The sequence below is a fragment of the Callionymus lyra genome, chromosome 5, assembly GCF_982586985.1.
Source record: "Callionymus lyra chromosome 5, fCalLyr1.hap1.1, whole genome shotgun sequence".
NCBI lineage: Eukaryota > Metazoa > Chordata > Actinopteri > Syngnathiformes > Callionymidae > Callionymus > Callionymus lyra.
Window position 1 is genome coordinate 27,881,861 of NC_141822.1, and position 17,032 is coordinate 27,898,892.

The 17,032-nt window shown below is 34.7% G+C and overlaps 1 protein-coding gene across 3 annotated transcripts in view; it reads left to right on the forward strand.

Annotated features, from left to right (window-relative positions):
- LOC148080122 (FERM and PDZ domain-containing protein 4-like) overlaps window positions 1-17,032 on the forward strand; it is a 58,959-nt gene that overhangs the window by 4,308 nt on the left and 37,619 nt on the right. The window contains exon 1 of one of the 3 annotated variants that reach the window (XM_087791676.1): window positions 13,565-13,643. The exons of the other annotated variants lie outside the window; for them this stretch is intronic. Within the exon in view, the coding sequence (XP_087647802.1) occupies window positions 13,603-13,643 (41 nt within the window). The 5' untranslated portion in view covers window positions 13,565-13,602. Of the gene's footprint in view, window positions 1-13,564; window positions 13,644-17,032 lie in introns of those variants that run through there. 3 annotated transcript variants of the gene reach the window in all.

Consider the following 17,032-nt stretch of genomic DNA (forward strand, 5'->3'; position numbering starts at 1 on the left):
ACTTTCAGCCTTTTCTTGAACGCTGAGTTGATGGATGTGGCTTCATTCTTCATGTTGTCCCTGCTGGTGATTCTTGACTTTGTTGATTGGCAGTTAAGGAGCTATGATTGGAATGTATTTATATTTATAAACATGTGTACAGCTGTAACGCATAGATTTTCTTCATCACAAAACCCGAATGAAACACCTAGTACAACAGATTAAAATAAGAGCTACTGCAAAATGTGAATACCAATAGATTTCTCTCTTCTCTATGTTAATTATGAAGTATTTTATTGTATTGTCACAATTAAAAATGATAAATAAACAGTTACCAAACACAAGAATAGTACAATATTGTTGTTGTTTTATTTTATAATTTTGTAACAAAAATAAAAATAATAATTACATTTTAATTCTATTACATTTGTAATGCAATTTTTTCTGTTATTTATTTTGTAGTGAATTAACTCATAATGGTTTTCAATTATTTCATAAAATAATGAGTAAAAAAAACAACCATTTATTTTTTATTAGTAAGTAAGTAATGCTAAATACTGTATACTATCTAACTTAATTTTTTAAGCTCACACTTTTTCCTAATTTTAACATGTTCAGCATAATTAAATCTAATATAGTCAGTAGTAGTGATGGGTTACAAGGCATCATGATACAGCACCAGCTGCTTGATACTGTATCATGATGCCACTAGATGTCACTCTTGGATTAGAAATGATGCCAGATTTCATCAAGTTTGTAGTTCAAAAGCAAATATTATAGCGCATGAAGCTTTATCAACACATCAATAGTCAGTAGTAAAGGGCTGACGAAGCTTCACAAAGCATTGTCTTGTCTGTTATAGCTCTCTTGGTGGCGCCCTCAGTTAAAAATGATTTAATTTTAATAACTGTTCAAAGCAATAGACCATAAAGTGGAGAGTGCCATCTAGTGGGCCTCGGGAAAATTAGGATACCGCTTCATTAAGCTTCGTCAAACCATAATTAATAGTCATGTGTTCCTTTTACTGTACTTTTAGTTTTGTACAATTTCAACATTGGATCGTAAAAGATTCATTTGTATGTTTATGCAAACACAAATTGTAAAAGAGGCAGAAAATATGTATATCTATCTCTGTTTGCATGTTTCTACTTAAAATCAATATATCATCGTCCATATGTTGAAGTTAAGTTGACTAGAATGGTTCCTAGAAAGCAAAAGATAAAACATACGAGCAGGGCATTGTATTCATTTCAACACTCACCATTATCCATACAAACCTTTGAACGTGCAGGAAGCTCTATAATCATGTTGACTGCAAATGTTGCACGTGAGGCAGCGATTGCGTAACTTGAAGGTAGATCCAAGATCTTGTAATTGATGAATACGCTTTGAGATTACATCACGGATGAAGGAGATTTGAGCAATCCGTCTGTTTAGTGTAATGTCATGTTCGCACATTCACCACTGTGTGTCAGCCTGCTGGCATGTATCGTGAATATCAATGATATGTGTGTGTGTGTGTGTGACTGAATTTCTATCATCCCTTCCTCCATTGTTTTAATTTGTGTATTGCACTGTTGCTTTCGTCATTTTTTGTTGTTGTTGTTGTCTTCTTCTTTTTGCTCATCTTTTTACTACAAATTATTTCTAATTAATTGTTTTTTAAAAGTATTTAATGCGAGAAAAAACTTTCTGGATTTTGGGGCATTTACATCCTGCTCCTGCATCTCAACAAACATGGTTTGTTCGTTTCAAGTTTGAGGCAACCTGCGTTCTTTCCATGTGGAGCTTGTATGTTTTACTCCACATACACAATACTGTATTGATAACAGCACTCTTTTGTCAGTTTGTTTCTAATCACGTTTCATTTTTTTACCACAGTTATTTTATGGTTTTTATTTTATGGTCCATAAAGTGGGTGTAAAATGAAATAATAGTATTTTTTACTTACAGTTAACAGATATTCTTGCTGTTTTTCATTTGTATGTTTCAGTGAAACATCTGGCCACTAGATAGCAGCAGTCATTAAGTCCCTCCAATGACTGAGGACAAGAGGATACAGTAGACTCCAGCAGCTTTTAAAGCTGATGTTTGGACATGTTTGGATTTTAAATTTTACATTTGAATTTGAACAAGAAATTTGAATTTCTTGACACAGCAAATAAGGAGACTGCTCCTCAACTAAAGAATAGAGCTCCCCCACTGCCCTCTCCACTGCCTCTCACCATGTTCCCTCCTGTGGTGTGACAATGATTGCAGGGTTTACATGACAAAAATGAGTGTCCCCTGAGGGTTTTTGGCAGGGCATTATAGGGCGAAAATCCAAATGGCTCTTCTCTTGGACTTCTACTGTTAATGAGGTCTCATGACACAGCATCAGTTGTTGGAGGTGAATCAAGATGCAGTGTCTTCAATTTGAAAGGCCAATAGATGTCACTCTCTGCATTATAATATTTGGCTCTGATCTACAAACTCAGTGAAACCTGGCATCATTTTTAAGTTCCATGTGTCCATCATGATTCGTCTCTAACAACTAAAGCTACATCATGAGGCCTCATCAACTCATCAATAGTCTTTACATATGTTCTATTGGGATTTTATCTGTGAAATGCAATTATTACATTCCATTTATAAATAAAAAAGTGACGAATTCATGACTGGTAATAATGACCAATTTAAAAATGAAGCGATAATATTGGATGGGTCTCGCACGTATAGGTCATGTTTTAATACAGATATTTAACATTATATTAAAACAGAAATAATAACAATGAAAAAGAATAAAGAGATAGGTTGCTGATATCCTTCCACCCTTTCGTCCGAGTGGACCGGCTGGCTCTGGTTTGTGGGATTGAGGAAGTGCCAGCATCATTGTTGAAGGATTACAGCAGCGAGGTGATAGGTCGCTGGCTGGGAAACATGTGGCCCAGAAAGCAGACAAATGAAATTCGATTCATAACCAGCTCGGCTTCATCGGTCACACAGACAGGCAGGTTGATTGAATGCTCTACTTTCTGAATTTTTTTTTTTTTTTTTTTTTCTGTCCGGCTTTTGGTAGGTCCCTTTTTTTCACCAAAAGTTACATACAATGACTAAGCAGCTGTGGGGGAAAAGAGAACAAGTATTAAGATTTAAACACGAGTCAAGTATCTGCCTTGAATCTCCTGCCCTTCCCCCCCGAGTTGTGCCGAAGGATGTTTGGAGTCAAGATTGGTCGCGTTGAACTGAACTGGCTTTTGGACCAAGTTGGTCACGTGAAAATTATTTGCTTGCAGCTTCTCAAGAGTTCATCATCTTCATGCAGCTATTTGAGTTCAGTAGTGACTGGTACCAGGTCTACTGTAGCGCCTTGTTTGAACACATATGGTATCAGACTAACAACCTTCTGATGTCAATCAAAACATGTCACAAAGCTTAAAGTAAGTAAGTGAGTAAGTATGTAATGGTTATTTGTAAAGCGCCTTTCTAGACCAGGAACACAACGCGCTTTAACAAACAAAAACAATACACAGTTAAAATATATACTTTAAAAGATTAAGACATATAAGACAAACACATGAGTCCCAGAAAATCAGGGAAAAGCCTGCACAAATAAGAATGTCTTATGATGTTTCTTAAGGGAGTCAGTAGATCCATCAAACGCAAAGAGAGAGGAAGATCGTTCCAAAGCTTAGGAGCAACAGCCTGGAAGGATTTCTCTCCTCTGGTCCTGAACCGTGTGCGTGGAACCATAAGTAGATTCTGATCCACAGACCTCAGAGCCCAAGCTGGGGTGTAAGGCTGTATCAGATCAGTGATGTAAGGAGGAGTCTGACCATGAATAGATCTGAAAGTAAGAACCAGAATTTTAAAATTGATCCTGAAAGAAACTTTCAGAAAGTGAAGAGTTTTAAGAATCGGAGAAATGTGAGTTCTTCTACTAGAGCGGGTCAGAATTCTCCCTGCAGAGTTTTGTATTAACTGCAGGAGAGACAGCTCCTTCTTGTTAAGACATGAAAATAAACTGATACAATAGTCTAAACGGGAAAGATGGAAATGTAGTTTAATTCCGTTTTAATAATTATATAAAGTATATAATATTTAAATTCACATCCAATGATTTTTGGCAATTTATTTTGAAGAGGCTTAACATCATATCAAGGCTTTATTCTTATTTCGCCCTCTATATGTTTTTATAGGGATGTAGGTCAGTGGCATCAGCGTATTGATTGATAACATTTCAAATGTTAAAAAAAAAAATTCTATCTTTTAAATATCCAAATTGTTCAACTCAATTATAAATAAAATGTGTGTTACTGTTGTCGCACACTTATAGTGATAATTCCAATTTCACTATAAAAACATTTCAAGATTAAAGTGCGTAACCCCGGTAAGTGTGTTAGTGTTTACACGTGTGCGTGTGTAACAGTTTAGTGTGTGTGTTTCGACTAGACGTTCCACCATGTGTCGCACTAAGTGGGGATTTACCTCATAAATCCATCATAACCCAACATCTTTCATGAATATGAGCTAATGTGAAGCGCTGCCATCCATTAATGACTGGACCAAGGGAAATAGTAAAGTTTCCGTGTTGTTTATCTTTTCCCCGTCACCCGTGGCGACAGTGAGACGTAAGGCTCAGATGCCCTGACATGAACGTATATTGCCAGCAGATGGTGGAGCTTCAGATTATTATGGTTTTAGAATGAATTGCATATATATGAATGGACAATAAATGGAGTCCAATCATTTACAAAGGTATTTTTAATTAATTAAATCTCAGTCTATGAGGAGCAAATGTTATTTATAATCATAATGTATATATAAAACCTGTTCAACCTACTTTAATGAAGCTTTTAAATTGAATAAAATAGTGTTGGGATGTTCAGATGGTTGAATCAGTTTCCCTGCATGATGTGTCGTTGTACACAGTGAGTTGTACAGTCCAGACTTTACTCGCATTAGGGAAAACAACACACAGTTTAGCATTAATGTGAACCCACTGTGATCATGCGTCACGCTGAGTTGAAAGAGTAGCTAATGGCATGTGATTGATCAATACACATTATGTCAAATTTGCTATTGTGAATGCAGGCGTAAGATGAGGAGCAGAGTAGAACATTAGTGAAGCTAATGTCATGGAAGAAAAATGTAGAAATAAATAGATTAATGTGACTAATAAAGTTAGTATCAAGCAGCAAACTGCTGGTGAGGAAATAACCGTAAGCAGTTTCCAACTGCTGTCGAGAAAAGGAAAAACAAACGACAGGAAGTAACAGCAAAAAATAAAACAAATAAAAACAGAGGACGGAAAATATAAGTAATCTGTTTACCTATCAAGATAAACATGCAGTATTCTGGTTTAATTATTGAATTTTAAATTAAAGTTTTGGTCGGAAAAATGAAAAAGTGGGTTCTTAAAGAATTTTTTTCTGTAGTATTTGGTTTAATTAGTAAATGAATGCTTAACACAACCAACTGAATATTGTATTTTTTTTTAATGAGGATCAGTAATTAAAGCAGATAAAAAAGGGTTGGCGTTGTTGAGAATATCTTTTGTTTCAATGGCTGCTGCTACAGTGAACGTCCTGATGAATGTCTAATAATGGTTTAGTAATGAGCCGGCCAGGAAGATGAGGGTTTTCATTTATTTTTCTTTGCTCTTGATTGTCTTCTGTACTTTATGTCAGCTGCATAAAACTTAATAACACACAAAAACGATTGATTTGTTTTAGACTTTATTAAAACCTAAACTGCCTTCAGATTAAACTTGTCCAGTGCATCATGGTACAGTGGCCATGAAGTGCAATATGTATTTACAAATACTGAAACTAAATTACAATGTCCTGAAAAATATATACAAACCTTGAACAAATGTAAAAACTCTTAAAATTAATTGACTTGTTCCTGGAAAAGAGATTCTTATTATTAAAAATTCTTATTCTTATTTTTTTTTTTAATAAACTTTTGAAAATGTTCTCATTTTAGGGGATTTACAGACTCTGTAAAGATATAACAATTTCCTGATCAAATAAAACAATTCTCTAACAATGTTTAAGTTTCTTAATTATTTTTTTTTTAACAAATTCATAGTAAATATGTTTCAGAGTCAGTAAATGTGTTCAAAAGAAAAATAAATTGTAATTTTGTTTCAGGAAATTGTAATTTTGTTTCAGGTAATTGTAAATTTGTTTCATGAAATAGTAAATTTGTTTCATGAAATTATACACTTAGTAAATTGTTGTTGTGTTTCAGAGTTTGTACATTTGTCTATACGTTTAAACATTATTTAAAGGAAATTGTAATTTTGTTCATTTTGTAAATATCTTTTGCAATTCTGGGCCACCATAGTACAAGCACCCTATCTTACTGACCACCCTATAGCTTTCCCTACAAAACAAAGCAATCCATGATTCCACATGGGGCAGTGTGAACTATATAAATCACCACCTTTGATGGGTCTTTATTTTTCCCACTGTCCCATAGAGCAAGTGGAATAAAGCTCTTCCAGCAATTTTCTTAATGGATGAAACATATACAATCAGATTGATGATTCACTTTTTTCCTGTGCATGGAGCGGCAACACGGGGTGAAGGCGTTCTGAATGCTAACAGTGCGGAGATAGCTTTTGTCTGTGACCTCGCCTGGGTTGTGTGACCTTAGGCTATATTGTTATTCATTAGCGGAGGAAGGAGAGAGCAACGCCTCGGCTTCCTGTTATCTCTATTGAACATAAAGCTATCTGCTCCACCGTGTATCAGGCATTGCTTTTACATCAGAGGTGCTGATTGCACTGTTGTCCCGTGTAATGCATCGTAAACAACTTATTCCCAACCGGCAGGCTCGGCATATTCACGCCTGTGAAGTGAAATTCTTGCCGCTCACTTATTAATGAAGAATTATTCTTGATGTTTCCGCACCAATGTTTTCCGACTCACTTTCCTTGAGCACTCAAAATCAACGCAGTAGCTCAAGAAAACGTGAGACTTAAAATTAAGTTTTAAAAAGGGATCAAAGTAATGAAGCTCCATGAAGCGTTGTCGTTCTCTTCAGGAGCCACTAGATGGCACTGTCTGCTCTATACTCATATGGAAAATGTGACACTGCTTCATGAAGCTTCATTCTATCTGGGGTGTCAAACTCAATCACACAAGGGGCCAAAATTCTATTGTGGGCCGAACAAAATGTATATTTACACTCAGTTACAGTCAGTATGAGTTTGATTGTGATATTTTATTTGTTTTTATTGACTATTCAATCTACCCTAAATATACCAAAATGATCTCCTTCCTTCTTCATCAAACAATCACCAAGCAAATTCCTTTATTGTCACCGTTATTTGAAGTCTGTAAGATTGTTGACATAAGTTCTATTACTTATCTCATATTTAACACTGGCGTCTTTATTGGTTAAAATGTCAACATGAACATAACTGTAGGACAATCATCCACCGGGCCACAAAAAATGACTTGGCGGGCTGGATCTGGCCCTATGGCCATGAGTTTGACTAATGAATAACTTGGATATGGTTCATGAGTTTGATTGGTCAATGTCAAATGATGCTCAACAATGGAGCTTAGAGTCTGATCTAGTTAAAACATCGGTAACACTTTAGAATGAGTAACACATGTTAACTATTAATAAGCTACTTATTCATATGTGTATTATCATCAAATTACTAACATATTAACCATTATAAAGTACAAACTCACACTTTGTTCATAGACTATATTCTACCTTAATAACATGATATTAAGGAGTTATGCTGAACAAGACCTAAATAAGGGAGTATTAACAGGAATTGAAGAAGTTATTAAATATTAACTTTTGTAAAATCCAACCTCTCTTTTTACCCCTTACTAGGTATTAGTACGTTGAGAGAAGAAATTCACTATTAATAATACTTTCTCTTTTAACGGATAAAAACAAAAGCATAAGTATTATTAGTATCCTAACTACTCAAAAATAAGTATGTATATATGTATTGTAATTAGGATGCTGTTAATACTTTTACTGTTTTCCCCCAGCAGAAAAATACATTTTCATGTTATAACTGTCAAAAATAAGTATGAATATGCTGCCACCTTGGAACAGGGAACATATTCACAATTACAAATACTTATTTTTGAGTAATCATGATAATATTATTACATTTTTTAAACTATTATTAATATTGAATTACTTAAGTGGTAGATTTAGTGAAGCTAGTTATCATCAAACATCTATCTTTAATTACTTCAGTAATTACTATGTTGTTAGCATGGACTCCTTATTATCATGTTATTAAAGGAAAATGTAAACTCTATGTACAAGGTGTGAGTTAGTACTTTATGATGGTTAATACGTGAATAATTTTCGATTTATACACATGTGATTAAGTAGCTTATTAATAGTTAATATGTGTTCCCTATTCTATTATTATGCCATGAGTGTTACTTAGAAATCAATATTTTATAGATAACCAGTTCCAATAGAATATTGCATGTTTTTTAAAACATTGTTTTTTTTTAAAATAATTGAATTAAATAATGTGAGTATTTATGCCATTATAAGTTAATTATTAAAGTGTTTGGAGACATCCAGTTGAAACGCCACTCCTTTAAATGGCTATTGTAAAAAAAGACAACATAAATATATGTATTAATAAAGAAATAAGTTTATTCAGTATTTTTAAACGGCTAATAACCAAAAACTCTTTTACTAAATGGTCTATTCGCTCATCTTGTTTTACTTCATTGTGTGTTCAATCCTCCTACATTTCAGCATGCTGGAAATAGTTATTTATATGGAAATAAATATGGAAATCAAGAAATGTATTGATAGTTTGCCTCCTTTAAGGATGGAAAACAAACAATTATATGTTCAAAACAAATCAGTATTCAAGCAAAGAGATGTGTGTGTAGTCGAGTAGATTATTCAACATCAGACACAGGAACTGAAATATCCAAAATAGAAAATAAAAGTCGACCGGCGTCTGTTGTAATGTACAGTTTTGTATTCCTCACACATCTGAACTATGTGGGCTTTGCATTAGCACATCTCACACAACAGATGGCATCTCTTCTAGATGGAGTCGTCCGTCTGCGGCGTCTCTCTGCCATCACACCAGTTCAAATACTTGAAAATCATCCACACAACTGTACATGTACAGACGCACATCTCAGTTATAGCTCTTTAACTGTTCAACGTGGCCATTCATCAACTCAAGCCTTTTTTCACAGCGGATACAAGTTCTTATGGGAATGAGTTTTGTCTCAGTGCTGCGGTTAAACCTCAGTGATTCATGAAGGTCGTCACGTATTCAAGCAGATGATTACAAATGGAGTGAGAACAATGTCTGTGACTAGGAGGCAGTTTTATAAGAGCCCAAATCAGCTCTTTGAACTTTCCCTTTGCAACCGGTTATATCAATGAAAATAATATTTATAATTTCCTTATTACTTCTACCAAATACACAAGATTATATATTTTATTTCTATATTTTTTATATTACTTTTTGCCGGACCCATGTGCAATTAGTATTTAGCTAAGTTAAGTTATATATTTATATCACTTGCAACATCAAAACTGATAATATGCATGTTTTTTCGAAATATTAAATCAATAATTTTTAAATTAAATAAAAAATAACCAAAATTGAACAAATAAAAAAAAGGGAAAAAAGGCTTAACAAAAAAAACCAACACGTTGTACGTAAGTAAGTTGTGTGTTGTTTTATTTTGAAATTAATCACAAAAATAAACACAAAAGCTAAGTTAACTATCAGTGGAAATTCTAGATGATCATACTTTAATATCATAAATAAAGTCAAAGGGCAGCACTTTGCCCAGATCTGCTATTGAAAGATATTTTTGTTTTAAACTAAAGGCGCCTCCTCCTAACCCTAACCCTAACCCTGACCCTAACCCTAACCCTAACCCTAACCCTAACCTTAACCCTTACCCTTACCCTTACCCTTACCCTAACCCTAATTCCAACCCTTACCCTAACCCTAATCCTGACCCTATTCCCTAACCCATAAAATATAAGGTTTAAGAAAATGATGAAACTTTATTTAACTTTATCATCACATCATGTGTTGGATTTTCAATAGAATTTGTGGAAAAACGGGGATTGAGAAATCTTAGCTAAAATACTAAAATCTACATCAGGTGTACAGTATCAGTACACAGCAAAATATACACATGGACTTATTACAGTAAAACTGTAGATCAAGCTTTGTTTTATTTGTAACCCTATACTGCTTATATAAGTAAGGTTGTTTCATTTTGTCATAGTAGCAGCAGCACTTGATTTATCAAGTGTGACAGTAGCATCAGGGCAAAAAGCTGGAAACACAATTGATTTTCTTTTTTTCATTTCATATGTGAGAAATATTATCAAACAGCTCCTCACTCATGTGTAAAGAGTACGTCCTAAAATAGCTCACATCGCCTGGAAGTAAAACAGTGGCACGGAATTACATCAAGAGATTCTGTTTTGGGTGTGATTATGGGATGGATTTGAACCTGTCATTTTGAAAGAGAAGCAGTCGCTTTTATGTCCGGGGCTGCTCACCAGAGGGAACATCAAAGAGGCTCTCAGCATCAAAGACCTTCCCCGTGTGACTGTACCTTTTTAAATCACTGGACCATCGAGACGATATGAAACGTCTTGATGACGATTGTAACAATCTCTTCAAATGAATAAATAGACGTTTTAGTTGTTGTTTAGTGTCATGTTCTCATCATAAAATGATGCACTTTCAATACAAATGAATGGGATGATCCTCAATTCATTGCCTGCTTGGTTCTCCTTTATTTGTGGCTTTATATGTATTTAAATATGAACTATACATTAAATTGAGCAAACAAATGAAGATATTGATTGTGTTTTTGCTGTCCATTTTAAACTTTGAAGCTTCACTTTTAGCCCGACAGAAACTTTTCTGATCAATTTTGTAAAGTGAGACAGCAAATAAAACACTGAGGTTTTGTTTTGTTAAATTATAATACAGTGATTTTTTTTAATAGTGCATTCTAGTATGGCAACTGTAGGGTTGGAGTGACCATTTATCTTTTCTGTCTGGATTTTGTATGACATGATTTTGTATCTCCCTGTTGTATTTCAGAGCTCAATAGGTGGTGCCCTTATTTTTTGAAACAATAGAAGTTCTTTTACATCTGTTCATCGAATGCAATTGATTATAGAGCAGAGAGCGACATCTAGTGTTCACTGAAAATAAGGACACTGCGTCATGAAGCTCCATCAATCTATCTCTATGAAGTAGGCTTTGACCACTAGATAAAGTCTCGCAACAATACAATATATTGCAATATTTTGAGAACAAGGATCATTTTGTAGTATTTTCCAAGTACTTGACTGTAGCATTGCAGAATTTACAGACCCAATGACTCTTGATAAAGTCGAAACTACTTTCATTTGTTTTGAAACGAAAATAGACCCAAACATCAGCTTTTGTAACTGCTGGACTCGACTGTATCCTCTCATCCTCAGTCATTTCCAGGATCTCAGGATTAATTGCAAAAGTAAAATGACCAAATGCTGTCCATATTTGCCTGTTATGTAATTGCAAAAAAAACTAAAAATAAATATCCTTTTATTTTGCATAGACTTTATTGAAAGATAAACTATACAAGGAACTATGATAAAATGAAAATATGATTTGAATGCCAAAAAATGTATAAATATATTTTATAAGAATAAGAATAATAAGAAAAAACAAGCATCAGTACAGTGTTGAATATCAATACATAATTGTGATACAAAAAAAACAAATAAAAAAGTATAGTATAGTATAGTATAGTATAAGCAAATTTTTTTTTTTTTATTGTGTTAAAATTCCATAATATTAAAAATATGAATATATATCTTAAAACATGATACAGCTTCATGAAGCTTCATCAACCCATTACTATACCTTCCCTGCAAGAAACACGCAATCCAAATATGTGTACTTGCTACAATGTTTCACTATAAGTGTGATGGAAACTTTCTATATGAGTATAAAAAACTAACGCACTGGTGGACTGTTAACTAAAACGATGATCAGATGAAAGTTCGTCGTAACTCGTCTGTCCTTGGCCTCATGTGTTGAGATGAGTGGAATATTTCCATGACCGGACCATCTGTGTCCCCCAACACACGCGCACACACACACACACATGCACACACACACCCACACACACATGCACGCAGATGCACACACACAGCAATGAGCTCACTGACAGGCATTCTAATGAGACTATCGTGTTTGTTGGAATTGTTTTTCACCATTAAAAATGTAGGATTTTAGACAAATACTTTTTATAACTATTCTCATAAAACAGTGTTGACGTAAACGCTTATTCTTTTTCCTTATATGTCAAAAGTATTAAGACACACTGTAGCGTGTTATTATGCTGTCACATAATCATTTTAATCATAAATATAACTGTTTCTTTTTTAACTTTAATAGTATCAGGAAGTGTTAAAAGGATAATAACCAATGTTTTAGTTTCATTAGATCATAAGAGGAGTGCAGATGTTTCTTTAACATTTCCAATGAAATCATTTTATTTTTTATTTTTTATTTAACACTTGTGTTGTCTCTGGCTCAAGGTAACCCGAAAAAAAATGTGTTTGAATTATGCCTTGTGTTTCCTCTGTGTCATTTGTCTTCGGGCCACCCAGTCATCTTGACCCAGAGATAACACAAGGGTGAAAAAAAAATTGTTTTCGTAAAAGATTGTTATCTAAAAATTGAGTTGGAGTTTTGCTGGCGCACGAAGGAAACTTAGGAATCCATTTTTTATTTTTTATTCCTGATTCTGGACTATTGCCAAGCTCCTGAACGTGACTTCTCGTTCACACTCTCCTTAATGAATGCGCACGATGTTCTGAAGTTCCCAGTGGATCCACGTTACTCCTACTTGAGCACGTTGTGAATCTAGAGGGGTTTCAGACCGTGGAAGAAAAAAAAAAAAAAAAAAAAAAAACGAGGGACAGGGTCTTGCTCCCATCAGCTTCCCATTCTGCCTTGTCAGCTTCCCTCGGCACATCAGCCCTTCCCTCCGCCCTCGTCTCCTTCTTTCCCCCGACCGATGCACTTTCCCTCTCGTTTGCGTCCCACTCTCCACCACCTACCCCGGCCATCTTTCATCTTGATTTCTTGGTCCCGTGGACCCCGGTCCTCCCGCTCCCTCTCTCTGCCCTCGAGGGGAACTTGCAGCTCTGATGACTTGAAGAAAAATCCTTAGCCGAAGGGCATCTGTCATCCCTCCTATTCTCTCCCTCTCTCTCTCTCTCCCTCCGTCCCTCTCCAGCGCTCCCTCCTCCTCCTGCTGCGTCCGGCGTCACTGCACTATCCCGTGCATTGAGACGGATGGCACTTCCAGAGGATGACTGGCAAAGCATTATGAGGACCGAGTCAAGACGGGGACACATGAGTGTCCGGTGACCCGCTCGGTCACTTGTGGAGGAGAGAACCTGAGGATCCTTCTGTTTCTCTGTGGAGATCTTTGCTGCTCAGGTGCTTCTTTTTCTCTAACTCTGAGAAAACTGAATTCTGGGCTTTTCTTTTGACTCTTGATATGGATCCCGGTTGAGATTTGGATGTGGATTAGAATGCGGGTCCCGCAAGTTAGAGCACAGTAGGATCACTACATGGACAAATTTGGTTTGTCCAAGATGCCAAAGTTGTCTAGGTGAGTGCCGGGAGAACGTGACTCATCCTTACACACTCGTGTTTATGACCCTGAACTGAAAACTGTTATTATTTAGAAACATATCTGCCATTAATTCACGTTGAGTTATTATTATTGTATATTTTACATTTGGGTCTTTGGTGTTCTACCAGGAAAAAGTTTTGATGTGTGTGATTTTGGATGTCATAACATATTTAACAGTTGTTGAACTGGTTTGAACACAATCTTATTGTTGTTGTTGTTTTTTAATGAAATTCCAAGTGCAAAACAATTTCTGTATCTGATGTAAAATGAGAGCTAGGGAGTTCTTACAGTAGCATCTCTCTGGTTCATTTCCCCAAAAAAGTAATTTCTGTTTTTAATCTTTGGAATGTATTGTAGCCTCAAGTTATTACATTTTGCCAATGGTTTAGATGAACAATGTTATTTACACTTCCAGTATCAACAAAGAAGCAAATAGGGGAATAACTGAGGAGAATGGACAAATGTGAGCACAAACAAGAAGTCAATTAGTTTAAAACCAGAATTAAAAAATACCATTAGCCAGAGTACCTTGGATCTGATCCTAAATACTAAAATACTTCAAATCAAAGAATGATTTGAACAAAGTGTTACAATCTAAAAAGCTATTTAATGTGTGTTGTCTTCTGTCAAGCTTTATTTCTGCACTTACATAGAGAGGTAGTTAAAACAATTCACATTAAAGCAAATCATCTACGACGCATCCTCTAGAGCATCGTTTTAAAAATGATTATATGATGTATGTGAGTGAGTGTGAGTGATACATGTCCAAGATTGGTGGTAAAACAATTTCATTTTTTTGCAATCTTTTCATTTTCTTCAAATTCTTTCATCTTGTTCAAAAGCAATCGTCTTTTCGAAATACATCACTTTTCTTTTGTGAACCACAGATCGATCATCGATAGAATTAGATCAGCAGTGGGTTCTGTAACACAGCAGAACTGTTTGACACAATGTAAGAAACTAAATGGGCAACTTTAAAAATTGATGCTTCCTCTGGATTATAACCTCATTTTAATATATTTTTATATCTTGAAATATGATCTGACTGAAGCAAGCAATATGTCAAAAAAATATGATAAAACACTTTCAGTTTCTTGCAATCTTCTATTTCATGGAGGAAAGTTTTATTTTATTTCGTTGAAAAGCAATTATCTTTTTGAAATATATCATTTTTTAGAAATAGATCAGCAGTGGATTCTATAAAGCAGGAGATTTGTTGTCGCTTAATGTGAGATATAACTATACAGACACGTGTAAGAATTTAAGCAAATGATAAAGCTATTGTATATTTAAATAAAGGAATTGGATCTTTTTTATGTCTTTCATACTCAGTGGTGATTTTGTGTTCGAAACAGAAACTTTAAGCTCGATTTTTTTTAGTTATACTAGTATAACGTATTGATATGATTAACACTTCCCTTGTGAGTTCAAGTAATGCCACTTTACTATAAGACTGTACAAGTATAACAGACCAATTTACAGGATAATATTTGTCAGTATTGACTCCCATAAAAAATCTTTCGGAAAATAAAAGCAATGTTACAAAGATGATTGACAGCGTACAATTAAGATTTGTTTTCCATTCTAACGATTTATTAGTATTAATTGGGGTAAACATTTGTATTTGTGACAGAGAGAGTTATTCAAATGTGACGAGAGCTGTTGAATCATTTATTGTATTCATTGAGCCATTTACATTTTGAAAGAATAGAATTTCCAAGTATGATTTAAACCCAACTAGTGGGTGGGCTCACTCCCCTCCTGATACCAGTGTCAAACAAAAAAACATGATTTCATTGGTCTAGTGAAAAACTACTGCAGAAATAAAACAGTAAAAGAAAAAAATGTAGAAAAGAGTTTATTCTTCCAGACCCCTTTTGGTTTAATCGTTACGTTGTTGCAGTAAAACTTTCAAAGTGTTGTTGGTTCTAAGGGGAATGTGAAGAACCACAGACTGTTTTAATGTAAGCATTATTTTTATGACCTTAATCATTAAAAATATGACTGGCATTAATGAAAATATATCGCTCTATAATGCTGAATCAGCAAAAGCCCCGGGTTTGTTTCTTTATAACAAGATGGTTCCATATTTAGTTTGAGTTTTACTCATGTTTGCTAGTTAACAAGATTTTTTTTATTTTTTAGTCAAGTTGATTAATCAATGTATTGACATGTCAGGAGTCACAGGCTAATGTCATTTTGGAGAATGCATTCTTTTTTTTTCTTTTTTTTGTTCTGAATAAAAACATTTCATATATTAATAATTGATACTAACAGTAATTAAAAATATGTTTTTGTCCTTAATGCATTTGCCTAACAAATTGGTATCGGGCCTCGACCCCATGGTGTGTGACCTTTGGACTAGAGCCAAAGATTACCCCTCAAAGGTACCATAAACAGATAGACAGATGGAAAAAGCTTTGCAAACATTATCATAGTATCTTCAAAGACGATATTTTGAGATAGAACAAGGGGTGATTGTTTTTTCTAAAATACATCAATCATTTTTTACCTTTTTCTCAATTATGTTAGTATATTTGCAGCTTAAGCTTTGGTCATATTAAATCTTATTTAAGTCATAATACTTGCTAAAGACGTTGGCGAGAAGTCTTAACGTTCCTAAGGTTATAAATAATGAAACTTCAATGTCACAAACTGTTATAAAAGACGACTGCCCTTGTGATGAACCTCAGCAACAACAAGCTATTTTGCTTTGGGAACAAATCAAGCGTCATTAATCAAAGTCACAATTGGACTCGAGCCTCAATAGCAACACTTGATGTGTCACAGATAAACATTCAAACTTGACCCTGTCGGTTGAAATTGCAATTGAGAGGATGAGGCTTCAGAGTCCAAGAGCTCAACGCAAAAGGAATCGTTCTTCCTTCGATGCCACGCACACGTACACATGTATGCACATAAACGCATGATTGCATGATCCTTGACTTAACAGTATGTGGTTCTATAAGCTACAACACATGGACTGATGACAAATCTTTTAAACCTACACACAGAGGTCAGCATCTGGATGTATGTACTGGACTTTCCAAGAAAGACAATTGGAAAAAACATCTTTACTCTTGCAACTGAGATGCTTCTGAGTTGTCATATTGTTTTGAATTCTTCTGCCATTTTAAATGTTACTTTGTGTTGTATGCAAATGTCTTGACTAATCACCCGATAATATTTACAGTCAGACATTTGCCTCAAGTACATTTCTTAGAAATGTCACAAAAAGGAAGTATTTAATTTCAAGCCAGTTAGAAACCAATTTCCGGTTAAAACAAGTTTTTAAACACTGGCGTGGATCTCCAGCCATGAAGTTACATGATGGATGAAGGCCAATTAAAACAAAATGAAACACA